Source organism: Phanerochaete carnosa, assembly GCF_000300595.1.
Source record: "Phanerochaete carnosa HHB-10118-sp unplaced genomic scaffold PHACAscaffold_9, whole genome shotgun sequence".
Taxonomy (NCBI): Eukaryota; Fungi; Basidiomycota; class Agaricomycetes; order Polyporales; family Phanerochaetaceae; genus Phanerochaete; species Phanerochaete carnosa.
In genome coordinates, this window is record NW_006767636.1 from 1,649,349 (window position 1) to 1,666,009 (window position 16,661).

The following is a 16,661-nucleotide window of genomic DNA, read 5'->3' on the forward strand; positions in this document are numbered from 1 at the left end:
CGGTGCAGAAAACTCGAACTCACAATGATGCCTATGAAGTGCACCTTGATGCACGTACGTGCACTTTGGTGCATATCAATGTCTCTAAGGGCACCGGTGAGATCTCAAACTGGTATATGTTCAAAAGTCAAAAACTCACGTGTTCTAACACCAAACTCACGAGGGTTAGCTCCAATCTTGCAGAGAGAGATCTTTAATTGTGGCAAGCTGTTTATAAATTTGTGTGGACAACTCTTATACTGGCAAGTCTCCATTCTAATCTCATACATGCTGCTGCTGTTCTCGCACTCCATGACCTTGAATTCGTTCAGGTTGATCTTCAACTCGTGATGAACTGTCTTCAACTTGCATGGGCCAATCTCAAACTCACACGGATCAATATGGAACTCACAGGTGAGCATCTTAATCTCACACACACTGACTCTGATCTCACCTTCCTTCAACTGAAACTCGCAGATGTGATCTTGAAGTTGCATGAACAAATCTGAAACTTGTGGAGATTGACTTGGAACTTGCTCATAAGCATCTCTATCTCACACAGATTAATCTTGATCTCGCAATCCCTCATCTGAAACTCGCACACTTGATGTTAATTATAAACTCACAAGGGGTTAATCTCAAACTCGCATGGATTAACATGGAACTTGCCAGTAAGTATCTCAATCTCGCACAGGTTGATTTTGATTAATGATCTCATGTCTCTCATCTGAAATTTGCCCTGTGGTAGCCACCATAGCCAAGGAGTTTGTTGCTGCCAATCCCATTGTCATCAATCTGAACAGCACCTCAGCAGAGCATGACACTGTACAAGACCCAGCTCTCAATGATCCGTGAGTACCGAAGTTTGAGTTTGACTTCAGCTTCTTAGACAAGGAACAGAATGTCCTCAACAACCCTAGGGAAGTCATCGTCATCTCTTCTGGCTTCGAGCCAGGTTCTTTGCTTTGCTGTTGCCCATGGTTGCTGTTGTTGATATTCTGCTTGGCACCCATAATGACCCATTCATGTCTGCAAAATGAAGGAGATGTTGCTGCCAGCTCTCAGCCTGCAAAAGTACCACTCCTACCACCGGCCCAGGTTCCTGATTGGAGTATGGATTGGCTCACAAAAGTGCAGGTGATTCAAAATTTGATGGGTGTGTGGTAAGTGAGCATGCCTCCACTGTTGGTTGAGACTGCTCATGTCTGTTGTTCAGACGCACACGACCAGGTGTACTCCATTGTCCCCCACTTTAATCACTCTTCTCTGTACAGACTCGTCATATTTAGCTTGACTGTGGCCATGCTCATTTTCTCAGCACCCTTGGTAGCTTTAATCTCCTTGCAGACAATGTTCCTTGTACTGGGGCTCACATGTTTCGCACTCACGCACCTCTTCACAATTTATACACTGTACCCAATACTTTTCAATGTGACAGCAAGATGCTTGGTCACTCTCCATGTCTGCCTTGCATGGCTGGTGGATAACAACTGCCTGGAAGACAAGCACTGGTGTTCCGAGCTCAGGGAGGTGGAGCTTTGGGAGAACGAGAGGTGGGCTGGCGTGTTGGGAACAAATGACAGCGGCACAAGGACGCCAGCTGGAGCAAAGACAACTGGCAGCCAGACAAGCAAAAGGCATGGACCCGGGGCAGGGACAGCTGGAGCAGTGTGTCCAACAACGGGAGCGAGAATGTCAGGTTTGTACGCCACCATATTTTATCCGGGTTCGTGCCTCCCCTTTGCTCCAGCAGCAATCTGACGTTCTCACTGTTGCCCAGGTGGCTGTTCGTCGAGATGGAAGACTGGCGGCCAGACTCGGAGGCGTTCTGGATAGAGTGCAAACACGCAGACCAAGGTGGGTCTCGTGCCTGTTGTGCCTGCTGCGTCACAATGCTTAGTGTCACTACCTGGAAGACGGGTGGGTCTACACAGACAATGTGTGGATGCACCCCAGCTCTGCATTCAGGGACAGCTGGAAACAGTCTAGCAGCATGACTCGGAGGCAGCAGTAGGTGAGGCAGGTTTATTACGACCCCGCTGCAGCAGGGTAGCTCCTTTTCTTTTTACTACAATGTTGTGGGCCAACATGGGATACAGATTTGTGCAGATGATTGTCTGTGGTGGATGAGAGGCTATGAGTGTGCGTGTATGGAATGCATGGAGAGGGTGGACATAAAGGGGTATATGCAGCAATCGAATGGTCCAGGTCCCTGAGCACAAAATAGATGGCCACTAATTAACGGGGCGTGGGGGCCTAGACAACGAATGCCACCAGGGGGCTTATCTCGTCCGGGTGCGGGATCCGGTTCTGCGAGTGCAGGCTCGCCACCCAGCAGATCAGGTGTGGTGGCTTGCCCGCACGGAAGAGCGGTGTGTCGACCGCGCCGGGGACGATCACTTTCACTGTCATGCCCCGCACACCAAGGTCCTGCGCGAGCACCTGCACGAGCTGCTTGACGGCGCCCTTCAAGGACGCGTACAGGAGCGCCATCAGCTGCATGCTTGACACGCGCATCAGCGTGGTTGACACAAAGATAATCTGGCTGCCTGGAAAGGAAAGCGCCTAGCGGGTCAGCAAAACTACTTGATGAAAACGCAGGAACGCACGCGCGGGGAGAGACAACGTGCCGGGCTTCATGTCCTGCGTGGCGCTCTGAACAAAGAAGAGCGGGCCCTTGACGTTCATGTTGATGTGCGCGTCGAACTCGGCCATGTCCATGTCCACAAGCAGGCGGTGGCCCATGAGGCTTGCGTTGAGGACGAGGATGTCTGGCAGCATGGCAGTGAGCTGCCTGCACTCCGCGAGCAGGTGCCGTCCGCGACTGTCGACACGTCTGCCTTCACGACGTGCGTGCGCCTGCCTCCTTTCGCGTTGATGGGTTGTTTCGCGTGATCTTCTCACGGAGCCCCTTGGCGCGGAGGCCCGCAACAACGGCGGGCATGGCGGTGAGGAGCACGAGGTTGAGCGCGCCGACGCGTGCGCCGTCCGCGAAGAAGTGGTATGGTGTGTCGATGTGCACGCTAGTGTGCGTCGTGAGCGCGAGGCTGTGCACGGTCGCGAACGCGCCATCGGAGACGTGCGAGATGCAGCACGCATTGAAGCGCGGGTGCCCCTCGCAGGCGTACACCTTGTCCGTCGTGAGCGGCTGGCTGAGGCCAATGGTGTATTTCGGCTGCGGCACCATTGTGCAGCATGGCGTGGTATGGCGCGGTGTGTGCATGCGCGCGCTGCTGGGTGTGTGCGTGCGCTGGGCTTGGCTCTGGGCTGTGCAGCGCGTCCATCCGCATGTCTAGACGAAGCCATCTGGAGGGTGCGAGCGGCGCACGACAGCATTCAGTCGGCGCTGGCTCGCGTTCCACGCCTGTAGAGCCAGGATCGACCCAGTGGGGGGAACAGCAAGCTTAAGCACGCGGCTATCAGCCGCCGGTGTTCGCCCGGGCGGGGCAGGGTGGGCAGCTGCGGTATCTGGCCGGCAGACACGCAGAAGCGCCCTCAGTGCAAGACTGGAAGAATAGATGGGGATTCTGACTCACCTGCCACCATTTGTTCCAGCATCCGACCCTACCACTCAGACTTGAAGCTTGAAGCTTGAAGCTTGAATTCTCCCAGGGTGAAAGGCAACAGATTGGAAGGGAGAGGAGAGCAACGAGGCGGCAGGAGTAGCGAGCGAGGTGCCTAGCAATCGATAGGTGTCTAATCACACAAAAATTTCCACGCACACCTTTGACTGCATCCGCTCCAAGTTGGGTACCATGCACACAACTTTGAGCACGCGCGCACAACTTCAGGTACACGCACACAAATGCTGGTACGCTTGCTCAGTTCGTACGCAATATGAGCCAGACTTACACACACATGACATTGGCACAAACGAGGTAACAAAGCGCGAACTAACCAGCAAGCGAACTGGGTAACAACTCGCAAACAAGATAAGAACCGGCGAACAAGGTAACAATGCACGAACCAGACACCATAAAATTATAATGAGCATGCTAATGACGTCATAGAGGGTAGTTTTCGATGGAGGTCTTGCCAAAAACTACCCCCTATGACCTCATCGACTCTGCTCCTTTGCGCAGGATTGTTATAGCATCCCTAGATACATCGGTCATCCAGCACATGCACGCAAGTGTCAGCGTCATAAGTGTGTGGAGCACTGGTGCGTCTTGGACAATCATTTGATATCCTCGTCAATGCCAAACTGCTCAGCTACTTGTACTCGGAAACTCAATGAAGACGAAGACCCATTCGCAGTGCTACCTGAAGGTTACTCGCTGCTGTTCCTGCCAACTAAGTCTGCCATGATCAACCACAGCCTCTACCATTTACTCTAGACTGCTTAGTTCATGTACACTAAAATGCCTCTTGCATTGTACAGAGAGCGAGTTCTTGATCAAATCGAATGAAACCGAGTTTGGGTCCATGGTATACAAGTTTCATTGTAGCGCCCATGAGTTTGGGTCAGCTCTAGGCAAGTTTGAGTTTGCTCCATGCGAGTTTTACTGTAGCTCACGTGAGTTTACCTCTAATGTACACAAATCTGAGTCCTGCTATGCGAGTTTCATGTAGCACTTGCAAGTTTGAGCTCACTATATGTGAGTTCTACTGTAGCTCACACATATCTATGTCTAGGGTCAGTGAGTCTAAGTCCACTCTGTGCGAGTTTTATTATGGCTCATGCGAGTTTATCTGTAGGGTAGGGAGTCTAAGTCCTATCCATGTGAGTTTCATCGTAGCCCCTCGCGAGTTTGCGTCTACTCTATGCAGCTTTAAGCTCACTCCATGTGAGTTTTATTATAGCTCGAGTGAGTTTATGTCTAGGGTACGCGAGTTTCAGTGTAGACCACATGAGTTTGGGCTTGAAGTTGTCACCTTGGTGCAGGTGCGTGCAATTCAGTGCAGGTGCGTGCAATTCGGTGCACTTTTTCACAGACTCGTGCACCATTACAATCGCTGAGTGAGTTTCACAAATGCCAAGCGAGTTTCACAATGTTGGCAGCGAGTTTTAGTTAGGCATTAGCGAGTTTCACAACCTTGGCTGCGAGTTTTAGTTAGGCAATTGTGCACGTACGTGCACATTAGTACATGCCTATGCTGCACCGCTCACATAAACACATCTAGGTTCATTATTGTTCATGGTGATGAGCAGAGGTTCATGTTGATGCTCACATCTTCATAAGAAGTCAATAATGTGCAGTGAGTTTTAGATTTCTGCAGCAAGTTTTTATTTTTGTCCATGGTAAACTGCGATACGTGGGGCAAGGAGCAGACTCGCGAGCTGTAAGTCACCACAAAGAAGTAGCCCATACAGCATATTTTTATAATATAAACTGAGTCTTTCTGGTATCTATATGTGAGAAATGTGTGAATGAGAAGCAAATACTGATCGGGTGTCCCAAGAAGTGGTCCAACACCGTAGCAGTTTTGCACCGTTTTTCTTTTACCTCAATTTATCTTAGGGAAGCTAAGGAAGAGTTGGTCCCAGTTTTAGCCAGAAAAACCGCGCTTACCACCCTGTGATTGCTCTTATGATTAAAACTGACGCCATTGGCAGGTACCAATAAAATCGATAAAGTGGTACGTCTATCACCCTCACTCACAGGCTCCACAAGTAATGCCTCCCAGATCCTCAATGACATCCAATGCGCTGTTAGAAGATCCCTGTCCTCGCGATATCTGCCGTAAGAATGAATGCTGCCGCATCACCGAGTTTTCCGCTAATGCATCAAACACTCAGTTCATGGACTCCCAAGTTGGGCTCCGCAAGATGGAATGATTGTGCAGCCCACACCCCCTATACCAGCACTGAAGGGCCCTCCCTTGCGCCAGTGTTTTGGTGCGCATAATGTTCTCCTCTCCCGTCCCTGGCCTCCCCTGTCCTTAGGTGGTTCAGAACCTTGTAGTATCGGAGATGAGTGCGTCAATCTTGATGGTTACGAAGATGGATTGGCCGGTGAAGGTAATACAAAGTATAGAGCTATCTTGATTCTTCTATGGCTCACTGGGAACTACAGACGGATATGATATCAACGACATTTACATAGCTATCCGTGAGCCACAGCCGAACGCCCCGCCCCCGCTTGCAGCTGGCTCTGGAAGTCAACTTCCACTTGAATTGGTTGACCATATCGGCCTCTGTATGCGGACAGTCCTTGAGGCCCTACATGGGAGACGCGGAAGATACAATCCTGGCAAGCCCACCGTTTCCCGAGCTGCAACGACTTGTCGGCAGTGGCAGCTCCATTGCAGACCGCTCCTCTTCCAGGATCTGTCCCTTCAGAATCTCCAAGACATGCGTTTTCTGGCTAGTACTCTCAGCTCACCACTATCAGCATGGCTTGCGAACCACATCCAGGTGCTCTGCTTTAACTGGGAGGAATATGATTTCTCCGTATATGAATTCCAAGGAGCTTGGAGATCGCTATCAAGACATCTCAGCGGCCTCAAGAAGATCGAATTCAACCCCGGCTTTGGTACTGGTCGTACGCCTTGTCCTCTACTGTCCCGACCCTGCCCCGTGCACTACTCCACGTGAGGGATCTTACCTTGCAGAACGTCCCCTTCTCATCCTTCTCAGTTTTGTATCGTGCCTTGAGCGCCCTGCGCTCCCTAGAGAGCCTAACTCTGACTCAGACCCAGTGGTCTGTGCCATGCACTGCGGATCGTTCACCGTCGTGTGCCACGCCATTCCCTGACATAAAGCACTTACTTGTCGGGTCCTCTGAGATCTGGCCCTTTGCATGGATGCTCGCATCGTCGTCGCTGCGATACAGCACCGGCTGGCACAGCTCTCAGGGCGATGAGGATGTCTTGACCAAAGGCGTTCACATGCACATGTGTGTCGTCGCGTAGATGACACAATTTGTGGAACAAATGGATGCATCATCCAGCTACGTCTTGTTTTCCAAGGACGAGGGCAGGACGGAAGGTCGGAGTTCACGCTCATGCACACAGCCTAATGGTGATATATGTGTTGTCTAGGTCTCTCCCAGTTCACCATCTTCTTCGGGCGTCGAGACTCCCTGGTGCTCGGGTTTATGGTCAGCCCGCCCCGCTCGAGTCGGGAGCAATACGGATCCCTCTCGCAAGTTGTTGTGCTCATCGATGACCACTGGGAAGCGGTCGATTGGGTGGGCGTCGAGGCAGTCCTGGCCCGTTTGCCGACTGCAGTCCCGGTGGACGTTATCCTTGGGCGACATTCCCTTCCACATGAAGAGGAGGAGCTGCAGGCTCGTATGCCGAGAAGGAGAGCCACATTGCAGCGCATGATGAGCGACCTCGATAAGGTCAAGATGGTGAAAGAATTTTGGGGGAGTACATGATCACTTCAAGCGATTCAGTTCTGTTATGACGTCCTGTATTCGAGCCTACCAGTGCTTAGTTGGAACGCAACGGTTAAGTTCATTGATGACAATGGTGATCTACTTGAGTCAGATTGCAGGCAAAGCGACAGCATAGAATGCTATATCTACGCACAAATGCACGAGATCAGCTAGAAGCGGCGTATGCGGGGCAAGAGCAGACCTGTGAGCCGACTCGATGTGAAGAAGCGGCCCATATGTGTGACAGAACATTTGGTCATGGCACGGGGGACAACAGGGCAGACTCATTTAACAAGATAGCAGCTAACAGGGGTTTGAAAATACGGCTGCGAAAACAAGAGCCTATGCATATGAGAGAGCTCTAGCAGCGGCTTTTAAAAACAGAATAATAGCTCGTAGAGAGGCGGGCCGGACCGAGCAAAAGGCATAGATAGTAACTTTTTGACTACTAACAAGTCTATACAGAAATTCGAACAAGGTGAGAGCGACGTAGCGTGTGTTCGACAACTGGTGGTCAGTCATCTGGAGAGAAATCAGCACTTCCCACGTGTGCAGCCAAAGAGACCCACCAGGTTCGATAACAACTTTAAGCAAGTTCCATGTCCTTGGAGATAAGGGCCGCAATAGGACTTCATTCATGAGCTTGCAACAAGTCTTCTCGTCCACCTCCCAAAACGCGTACCCGCGGTTGATACGGATCTCCACCCCTTCGAGATCATCGCACACGCTGAGAAAGTCGTCCAGTTCCTCCCACTCCATGTCGCGCATGCAGGCTTTGAGATGCCTGTCAACGCCCGTATTCATGGCCCTCGCCCCGTAGACCACCCCGAACTCGGTCTCCATCGTGAAGTGAACCAAGACGTGACGAAGATCCTCAGCGACCGGATGGGCCTGCTCTAAAAGCATCAACATGCGTGGCAGGTCCGACGACGGTAGGGGAGCCGTGGTAGCTTTACCACGAAGAGCTAAGGAGGTGAGCTTTGCAAGGTGAGAGATGGTGGGGATAAAGCTCGAGTTAGTGAGGTCCAGAGAGAGCGACCGCAGGTTGGTCGTCGCCCGCAAGAAGCCATCTACAGCGGCGGCGTCCTTCTTGTTGTCTTCTTCATCCGAGTCCTCTTCACTCTCTTCGTCTTCGTCTCCATCTTCATCTACAGGGTCACGGTCAGGTACTGCAGGGCCCAAGACGAGTCCTTGCAGCGATGAGAGTTGGATCATGGGGTGCTTGGTCAGAACATCGAGGAATGATGGGGTAGTGTACTTTTTGTGAGGATCAGCGAACTCCAAAAAGTCAACTCGCGTTGGTAATAAGATTGACTGTGGCAGCTCGCTCGAGGGACCTTCTACACCAAGAAAATACACGCAGCTCTCGAAAACTAAGCGAGAGATGCGAGCAAACCCGGTGGGTAGATCCGTGAAGGTGTGATGAGTGTCATCTTCGACGATTAGTTCCTCAAACGCAAGGTATTCAATGGACGGAATACAGTGTGGGCGATTTGAGATAGCAGTGTCCTTCGACAGGCAGGGTCTGTAGAGGGACAAAGTGTGTAGCTTGGGTAACCGTTCGACGACGTTGAAGAAGCGTCCGGGGTCGAAGTCCGTGGGGTTTGAGACCAGATGCGAGTGACGCCGCCGCAATTATTCGGGATCTCTTCATCTTTTGCCTGACAGAAAGAGAACCGAAGCGACTGGATAGCTTGGCGTACGCGTTCCGAGCGGTCGAGGAAGTTGAGGAAGGTAGCGAGGCCCTCTTCGTCAGCTAAGCATGAACATTCATTTGGATTAAACTCTCCCCAATACTGTTTGCAAGGAGGCCACCGAAACGACTTGCAGAGATATTGCGCGGTCGCTATCGACCAAATTTTACTGACAACGGAGCATTGTCGAAGGCTTTCCTTGTCGTCGCGCAAGTAGTAGATGACAGCATCGACGATCTCCGGGGACAGCGTCTTCCTGAAAACAAATTTCTTCTTGCTTTTCTTCTCTTTGCGAGCGAAGATAGGCTGATTTTTCACTGCCGTCGTCGAAAGGTTCTTCACTCCTTTTCCGCGCGCCATTCTGTAAATCGTCACGACGAATTAGATATTTCGGCCACATATATACATAGACGCAATACCAGCAGTCGCATGGATATATATGCCTGCAGAAAGTAAAACAAGACATCTTGGTATATACTGACCGGATGTACGCGCTCTGACGCGACTTTGGCTAGATAAGCTCGTTTGAGTTCGCGGTCCGCTAGGAGATGACACGTCACGCGTCATTTGTATGCAAAAGCCAATATTATGCAGGCAGGCCAGGCTGATCTACCGTAGAGTCATGCGGCTAACTCAACATAGCGAATATGGCCAACCTACCTGGTGGTGCAGCCTTGCGGAGCCACTAGGTATCCGTTGCTATAAGGACGGGTGGCTAAAGCAGCTTACATAATCAGACGAGCGTTGACAGGAACTTATGCAGGTTATTATTTGAAAGGGATACCGTTACATTGCTTACGATCACAGATTACCTATCCTCACCACTGACCCGACAAAACGATGATGAAAAGTACAAAGGCGATAACATGGTCTACCTTTACTGGAGGGAAAGGATTAAGCTTAATTTAGTCAATATCTTCCATTGACACCTGGCTCGGTGGCTCATCGACGAGGTCGGGAAGGTCATCCTCGTCTGTAACGACAGCAGGCCGCGATGGTGTAGCACGGGGGCGTACGGGTACGAGGATCGGCAGCTCGTCGTTCTCGTCATCGTTCTCGTAAGGCGGCCACGATGGCGGACCAGGTTGTGCGGGTCCTGATGAGGCATAGATTGTGGTATTGATCAGTGGAGGCAGTTCAGTGACGGCACCGTCACCGCTGTGAGGCGCTGACCCCTGGAATTGCGTCGATGAGGCGACAGGGCCATGGCCAGACGAAATCAGCGGGGGTAGCGCATCGTCATCTTCGTCATCTTCCCACTCGTCCTCAGATTCCTCATCGCCTCCTGGTGGTGTAAAGCTGCCAGTCGGATCTATAGTCATGTCCATGATGGGAAGCAGGGCCGCTAGCATGCTTTCCCGAGTAATCGGGTCGATGTTATAAAAACTTGCAACATCACGGGGTGGTTCCGCACCGGGCAAGTTGCTCTGAAACATAGCGGGGATAGAGGCAGAGTTTCCTGTAGCGAATTGATCGGCATCCAAGGGAGGGAGATCGTCGCTTTCGTCGTCTGTGAAGTCATTGGCACACTCTTCGACAACGTCGGACTCGAAATCTAGAGTGTTTAGTCATTATATGCGCGCAAAGCAATCAGCAAGGCAACGCACCGGACACGCTCTCGCCTCCCAGCTTCCTCTCTTCCCGCTCCAGCCATCGTTTGAAACTTCTCCGTGGCGGTGGACTCCACTGCTTATCAGCGAGTGGGTGATTCGAACGCTGCCTGATATCGCGAAGGAACGTCAACGTAAGGGAATCTGGATCCACGTCAAATCTGCATGTCGGACAAGTTGTCTTGCGCCCTAGCCAAGGTGATATGCAGTGTGAGTGGAAGAGGTGCATGCCGGGACACGGAAAGGCGAGAATGGATGGAGTTTCAATAGAACTGCTGTCATCACTTCCGGGATACGGCAGCTCAGTAAACTGAACAGCCACCGTCGTCTCGTAGGCTGTAGGGTCCAGGAAGCTCTCCCGGCATACTGCGCACCCTTCACTCTCCTCGCCCTCCTGACCGGCTCTGAGCTTCTCATAACGCCGCACGAGGTCCTCGGGGACGATTTCGAGCGCTTTCAAGATTGTTTGTGCGCGCTTTGGGTCGTGTTCCGGGACAGCAGGACTGCCCAACGCGTCGAGAACCTGACGCATGGTGCTGAACATAATGTCGGTTCCAAAGTTTCGTGAATCCTCAGTCTGTGATGAGAACATCCGCCTCACTGAGTCAGACCCAGGGCCTCCAAGGATGTAAGTATCGCCATTTTGATCTACGCCCCCGAAGTCCATCCCCACCCACCCTTCCCCTGCCTCTGCGACAGCCCTAGTCAGCGTGTGCATTAGCCGCACTGCACCACGGGGAAGACTGGCGGGACCGAGATGAGGCAATGAATTGAATGCAGAGTCATTCTCCGGTTCGTCCTCCTCGTCCCCACCTTCCTCCTCCTCCTCGTCTTCGTCGCTTTCCTCGTCCTCCTCGCCCTCTTCATCCGTCCAGCCATCGTCAGATGAGTCAGACACGGTCTGCAGAGATGGCAAGCTTTCTGCATCCGATTCTCCACCACCGCGGGCACCTGGCCTCGGGAGAGGGGGAAGCGGGACGTCTTGGACAGCACCTGGGGAAACCAACGGTGGCGAGGAAGCGACCTCAACGACCACACGGCCGCCAGCAGGGAGAGACCCTACATGCTCTAGCAGAGGTTCTAGTAGTGTCTGTTCCAAGGTATTCGTCGCGTCATCTTCGTAATCCGAGTCGACTGACCGAGCAGACAGGGAAGGCATGCTATCATCGTCCGTGGCTGCCTGGGATTGTCTCTGCTGCGTAAGAGCTGAAGACGGTACCGAGCGTGCATTCTGAGATGAGCGAATTCTCACTGAGGGGGGAGAGGAGTATGTTGCAGAGGAGACATTCTGGGTGCGCTCGCTGCTCATGTCGTTGTCGGGGTTGTGGAGGACGAGAAAGGCTGTACCAGATTCTCAGGGGCGCCCGGAGCACGTGATCGGCAAACATACCTCCTTGCGTTCATTGCGAAGTTTGTACCTTGTCCAGCGCAACGATCTCGTCTCACAATCTCTGGCGAGACGCAGGCAGTGAGCAGTGATTATGCGCTGAAAATAATAATGTTATGCTCATCTACATCTCGATTTTTCCTGTAGACACTTATTCTAAGGACTAGGCTAGTATTGGTCTTTCATCACACCATGCTCAGAGTGTATCTGCAAGAAGCGTGTTTACGGCACCAATTTATTCGCTCGAAGGAGACTTCAAATGTTGTAGAGAGGCCACAGCGTCTGCGCGCCGTGAATGTCGGGCTCGCAGCGGTTATGGCCAGGACGTCGCAGGGTCGTCGCAAAGTGGAGCCTGTAAGCCAGGATGCCAAAGACGAGCCCGAGGACGAACTGGTCTCGGCCATCGGTAGACTTAACATCGCCCAAGTCAATGACCGTACTTTGGCGGCCGGGCCGATCGAGGTAGTCAAAAGCTCGGCGAAAGTCGATCTCTTGAACAACGCTGCGGTCAAGTTCATTCACGGAGATATCGAAGGAGATGTCTACCTAGAAAAACTGATAAAGCTCTCCAAAGAAAGCAGAGATAAGATTGCAGCAGGCGAAAGCGAAATTCCGGGAGGGCTTTCGCAGGGTGACCTCTACCGTAAGCTCAGTGTTATGCATTCGTGGGGTTTCGCTTACTTTGATTCCTGCCTCTTAGTTTGTCCGGAATCAGTAGACTCGATACAGGGCGCACTTGGAACAATGTGTGAAGTAGTGGACCGTGTTATGGACCCGTGGTCATCCACATCAAGGGCGTTCGTTGCTGTCCGTCCTCCGGGCCATCATTGCGGTGAGGTGAAGTTTGCTCGAAAGTCTTGCACTAAACTCTGTCCCTGAAATAAGATTACGACAGGACACCCCCTCCGGCTTCTGCTTCGTGAACAATGTTGCAATTGCCGCTGCCCACGGTAAAGTGTCTGCAAGTCAGTAATTCGCCCATACCTCAATCATACCCAACAGCCCATCTCGAATACAACATTACTCGCGTGGCTATATTCGATATTGATCTTCACCATGGTTTGGAGCCTAGTTTACTTCTCCTAGCTAAGCTCACATACCATCAGGAAACGGCACACAGTCGATAATATGGCAAATAAACGAGGAGGCATACCGCGCCCAGCTTGAAGAGCCGGATGGCAAATCTCCGGACAAGACAAGGTTACAGGTTTTCTACGGCAGTCTGCACGACATTCTGTCATACCCTTGCGAGGTATCGCACTCTGATTTGTCTCTCCGAATTGCCTCGGTTAATGAAATCTAATACTCAGGATGGCAAGCTGGATCTCGTTCAGGCTGCGTCTGTTTCACTACATGGCCCACACGGCCAATTCGTCGAGAACATCCATCTTGAGCCATATACTACGGAAAAACACTTCTTCGAAAGCCTGTACGAGAAGAAGTACTTACGCCTTCTGCAGAAGGCACGGAGCTTCATCGACGACACTGGCGGCGTCAGAGATGACACTTTAGTTTTTATCAGGTACGTTTACCCGTTGTCGAACTGTGAAAGTGTCTTGATGGCCGATTAGCTGTGGATTTGATGCGTGCGAGCACGAGTACGAGTCGATGTCAAGGCACGGGCGCAAAGTTCCCACGTCTTTCTACCATCGCTTCGCCCGTGACGCACGTCTGTTCGCGGATTCCGTGGCGAAGGGGAAGCTTATCAGCGTGCTGGAAGGTGGTTACAGCGATCGCGCTTTGACGAGCGGCACTATTGCACATCTCTCCGGACTGGCGGAAACCGATGACGTCAAAGCCGACCCTGAGTGGTGGACGCTTGACAACCTCGTCGCTGTGAATTCTGACTCACTTAATTCGGCTTGAGCTTTCCTAACGAGCTCTTTTTCCAGCTTGAGAAGGCTACCGCGAAACGTCGCGGCGGGCAACAAGCCGTCACCGAGATGGAACCTTGGCTAGAGCGCACGCTCGAGTACTTTATACAGATAAATTCGGATCCTCTGCTTGCTGCACCACCGATGATCATGTCCCTCCGCGATCGCTCAAACAAGAAGACTACAACTGCGCCGGTGCCCGCAGCGCCAAAAGTCGCCAAGAACAAGCCGAAGGAGAAAGCGTTGGTCAAGCAGGCAGCAGCAGAAACATCTCGGTCTGATACAGAAAGGTCCGCTGACGAGGCCAATGCGGACACATTACCGAAGAAACCACGCAGAGTCGTATTGAAACTCGGTCCAAATCCTGTAGCGGGGAACTCTAGTGCACGCGAAAGCTGATGGTTAATTTCTCGGAACTTTGTACTTATATGGTGCCAGATGGCAGACCGCTAGTGGGATGCCGCTTGCCTTCATGCCGACCTTTTTCAGCACGAAATTGTGAACCATCTCCGGGTCATAGCCAGTAAGCAAGAGATGGTTTCATAAGTGCATGAGGGCGGCCTGGCATCTCTTCCTGAATGCGGAGTTCGCCGTCTCGGCACTTCCCGTCGCCACGAGGACTTCAGATCTGTGCTCAACCACCATCGTCGGGTTCAGGCATCTGCATCATTAAGCTATCCACTTCCTTATACCTGCTATCTTATTATGCATCATTGTCTCCATGTCGACGAGATTCTCGAAAGGATCGCGGCAAATGTGGAAGGTCGCAAGTCTTTGGTTCAAATGGCTCTGACATGTCGGTCATTCTACGACCCAGCCCTGAACATCTGTTGGTGGACTTTAGATAACTTCACACCTCTCCTGCAGTGTCTTCCTCCAGAAATGATAACGATTCAAACTTTTCCGCTTCCCCCCACAGGTCCTAGGATCCCGGTATCTGTGTGGGTCAGTCATCGCCTTTTGTATTTACTGCAGTGGCTCCTCCTGATGACGGTCTACAGAATCTGAACCGACTAGCCTCTCTCACTGAATGCGAAAGATTTCTCCATCACAGCGCACGTGTACGTGAGCTAACGGTTGAAGATCTACCAAGTCGACTCTGCGTACAAGGCCCAGCGATTATCAATCCGCAATGTTTCCATATGCTGCTCGCTCCGTTAGAAGGCACGGTTGTCTTCCCGAACCTTCGCAGCCTCATGCACGAGTTGTCTATGGATGACAGCGCACGCCTCTCTCTTATTCTGTCGGCATCTTTGCGCAATATCACCTTCTCTGGGGGACTGGAGGTAAACCTTTTTGCCGATGACGGCATACGCATGGTCTGCAAAAGCGTGCGTTGGCTCGAACGCTTGACCGTGCGGTCCAAAATAACGAGCTTAGAGGGGATAATGGAATTGTCTGCCTTACCGTGTCTGCAGAGCCTCGACATTCGCTTTGACGTCATAACCGACTGCCGTAAGGCTCTGTCACGTACAACCGAGACGTTATTCTTTCCATCTCTCCATGCCCTCTGCCTTGGTGTCTCAGCCTACGAAATTAGAGATGTCGATGCAACCACCTTACCCCCGATCCGGAACGCTATCGCCCTCCTGAGGGCGATGAAGACTGCGGGGACTCCTCTCAGGGAGTTATCCGTGGAATTGATAGGCTCACCGACACAACAAACTCTGCATTCCATATGCTCATCCATAGCTGCCTTCACTCCTCTTCTCACAGCTTGCGCCTTCCACCTCCACCACCTCCATCCCTATCCCTCTATGGAAGTGCCTGCCAATGCCACGGATATCCACTCCATTAGTCCCCTCCTCCAAATCCCTTGCATGCACACATTCGACACCTACATGACGTACTTTGTGCCAAGCAACCCGGACCTCGACCTCATGACGAAGGCTTGGCCTCACTTAACCGAGCTGACATTAGGGGATCAGAGCTGGGAGTCATCGTCGAACCTCACCGTCGATCACCTTGCCGCCATCGCCGCCGGTTGTCCAACGCTCAAGCGGCTCGGGGTCAACGTTTCTGACCCCCCTGGCTCAAACGCGCTTTGCGTCGTGTCCCAGCATACGTCTTTATCGGCGCTGGACCTAGGTTGGTCTAACATCACTCGGAACTTCGAAGCAGTCGCTATTTTTGTGGGACGCCTCTTCCCGAAGGCGACTGTGAGCTTTTACAGTCGCAACTTAGATGGCACGAAAATCTGGAAAAAGACATTGCGGGCCACGCAGAACGCAGAGAGAGAGCTTCTAGGGGTCGTCTCTCAGATGAAGTCCTCCAGTCTGTCGTAATTCTGTAGGCGACTTCGCTCCGGGCGTACTAGCCCGATGTGAAATATAAGATAACTTATCTTGCTTGTCTCCTCGCGTCTCAGCGTCTCGATTTTACTTTTTTTCGAAGATGTTCTGGTACTATTTATGGCTTCCGTTTGGCTCGTAACTTCGACAAGGACCTCAAATATGGCGTCAAATGGTTATCGGGCCTGAGCGCGGCGGCCGCGGCTTAACTTCAAGAGGTGGTGCCTCAGCCGACGTTAGCCCAAGGTACAGGAGATATTAGAGTCTGCGTACGGCAGCACTGGTAGGCTTACTAGTACCGTTGTGTACTAGTATCCAGTGAGGCTGCACACTTGTGGAATAATATGCATTTCTGCCGGGTCCGCACGCGCGTCGCGGAATCCGTGTTGCCTCTTCTAGCTCTCTGTAGCATACGGGTAAACATTGATGAGGCATTTTCACCGTAAGTATTTACGAGACCAATAAAATGACTTACCGCACTTCCGTCATTGGCGGCACCGC

General features: G+C 52.0%; 7 protein-coding genes across 7 annotated transcripts; 4 read left to right on the forward strand and 3 right to left on the reverse strand.

The window, feature by feature from the left end:
- Positions 1 to 1,421: 1,421 nt before the first annotated feature.
- Positions 1,422 to 1,993, forward strand: PHACADRAFT_165338 (uncharacterized protein; the record flags this gene model as incomplete). Its single annotated transcript, XM_007399729.1, has 5 exons — positions 1,422 to 1,458; positions 1,481 to 1,542; positions 1,563 to 1,678; positions 1,730 to 1,836; positions 1,896 to 1,993. 5 exons carry the CDS (start codon positions 1,422 to 1,424, stop codon positions 1,991 to 1,993), a joined length of 420 nt encoding a protein of 139 aa, XP_007399791.1.
- An 8-nt stretch (positions 1,994 to 2,001) lies between these two features.
- PHACADRAFT_128102 (uncharacterized protein) lies at positions 2,002 to 2,906 on the reverse strand. Its single transcript, XM_007399730.1, has 2 exons — positions 2,606 to 2,906; positions 2,002 to 2,524 (listed from the first exon to the last, which is right to left on the reverse strand). The coding sequence occupies exons 1-2, from the start codon at positions 2,758 to 2,760 to the stop codon at positions 2,236 to 2,238; spliced, it is 444 nt and encodes a 147-aa protein (XP_007399792.1). The 5' UTR covers positions 2,761 to 2,906; the 3' UTR covers positions 2,002 to 2,235.
- Positions 2,907 to 6,855: 3,949 nt separating this feature from the next.
- On the forward strand, positions 6,856 to 7,347 carry PHACADRAFT_212612 (uncharacterized protein; the record flags this gene model as incomplete). The annotated part of the gene is made up of 2 exons (XM_007399731.1): positions 6,856 to 6,910; positions 6,964 to 7,347. The coding sequence occupies 2 exons, from the start codon at positions 6,856 to 6,858 to the stop codon at positions 7,302 to 7,304; spliced, it is 396 nt and encodes a 131-aa protein (XP_007399793.1). The 3' UTR covers positions 7,305 to 7,347.
- Positions 7,348 to 8,694: 1,347 nt separating this feature from the next.
- On the reverse strand, positions 8,695 to 9,373 carry PHACADRAFT_262454 (uncharacterized protein). The gene has a single exon (XM_007399732.1). The coding sequence runs from the start codon at positions 9,356 to 9,358 to the stop codon at positions 8,747 to 8,749; it is 612 nt and encodes a 203-aa protein (XP_007399794.1). The 5' UTR covers positions 9,359 to 9,373; the 3' UTR covers positions 8,695 to 8,746.
- A 334-nt stretch (positions 9,374 to 9,707) lies between these two features.
- Positions 9,708 to 11,917, reverse strand: PHACADRAFT_187378 (uncharacterized protein; the record flags this gene model as incomplete). The annotated part of the gene is made up of 2 exons (XM_007399733.1): positions 9,708 to 10,553; positions 10,606 to 11,917. The coding sequence occupies 2 exons, from the start codon at positions 11,915 to 11,917 to the stop codon at positions 9,904 to 9,906; spliced, it is 1,962 nt and encodes a 653-aa protein (XP_007399795.1). The 3' UTR covers positions 9,708 to 9,903.
- A 198-nt stretch (positions 11,918 to 12,115) lies between these two features.
- PHACADRAFT_187379 (uncharacterized protein) lies at positions 12,116 to 14,367 on the forward strand. The gene is made up of 8 exons (XM_007399734.1): positions 12,116 to 12,638; positions 12,696 to 12,832; positions 12,891 to 12,960; positions 12,998 to 13,054; positions 13,102 to 13,247; positions 13,306 to 13,517; positions 13,567 to 13,831; positions 13,888 to 14,367. The coding sequence occupies exons 1-8, from the start codon at positions 12,188 to 12,190 to the stop codon at positions 14,266 to 14,268; spliced, it is 1,719 nt and encodes a 572-aa protein (XP_007399796.1). The 5' UTR covers positions 12,116 to 12,187; the 3' UTR covers positions 14,269 to 14,367.
- Positions 14,368 to 14,859: 492 nt separating this feature from the next.
- On the forward strand, positions 14,860 to 16,231 carry PHACADRAFT_212616 (uncharacterized protein). Its single transcript, XM_007399735.1, has one exon. It carries the CDS (start codon positions 15,012 to 15,014, stop codon positions 16,152 to 16,154), a length of 1,143 nt encoding a protein of 380 aa, XP_007399797.1. The 5' UTR covers positions 14,860 to 15,011; the 3' UTR covers positions 16,155 to 16,231.
- Positions 16,232 to 16,661: the final 430 nt, after the last annotated feature.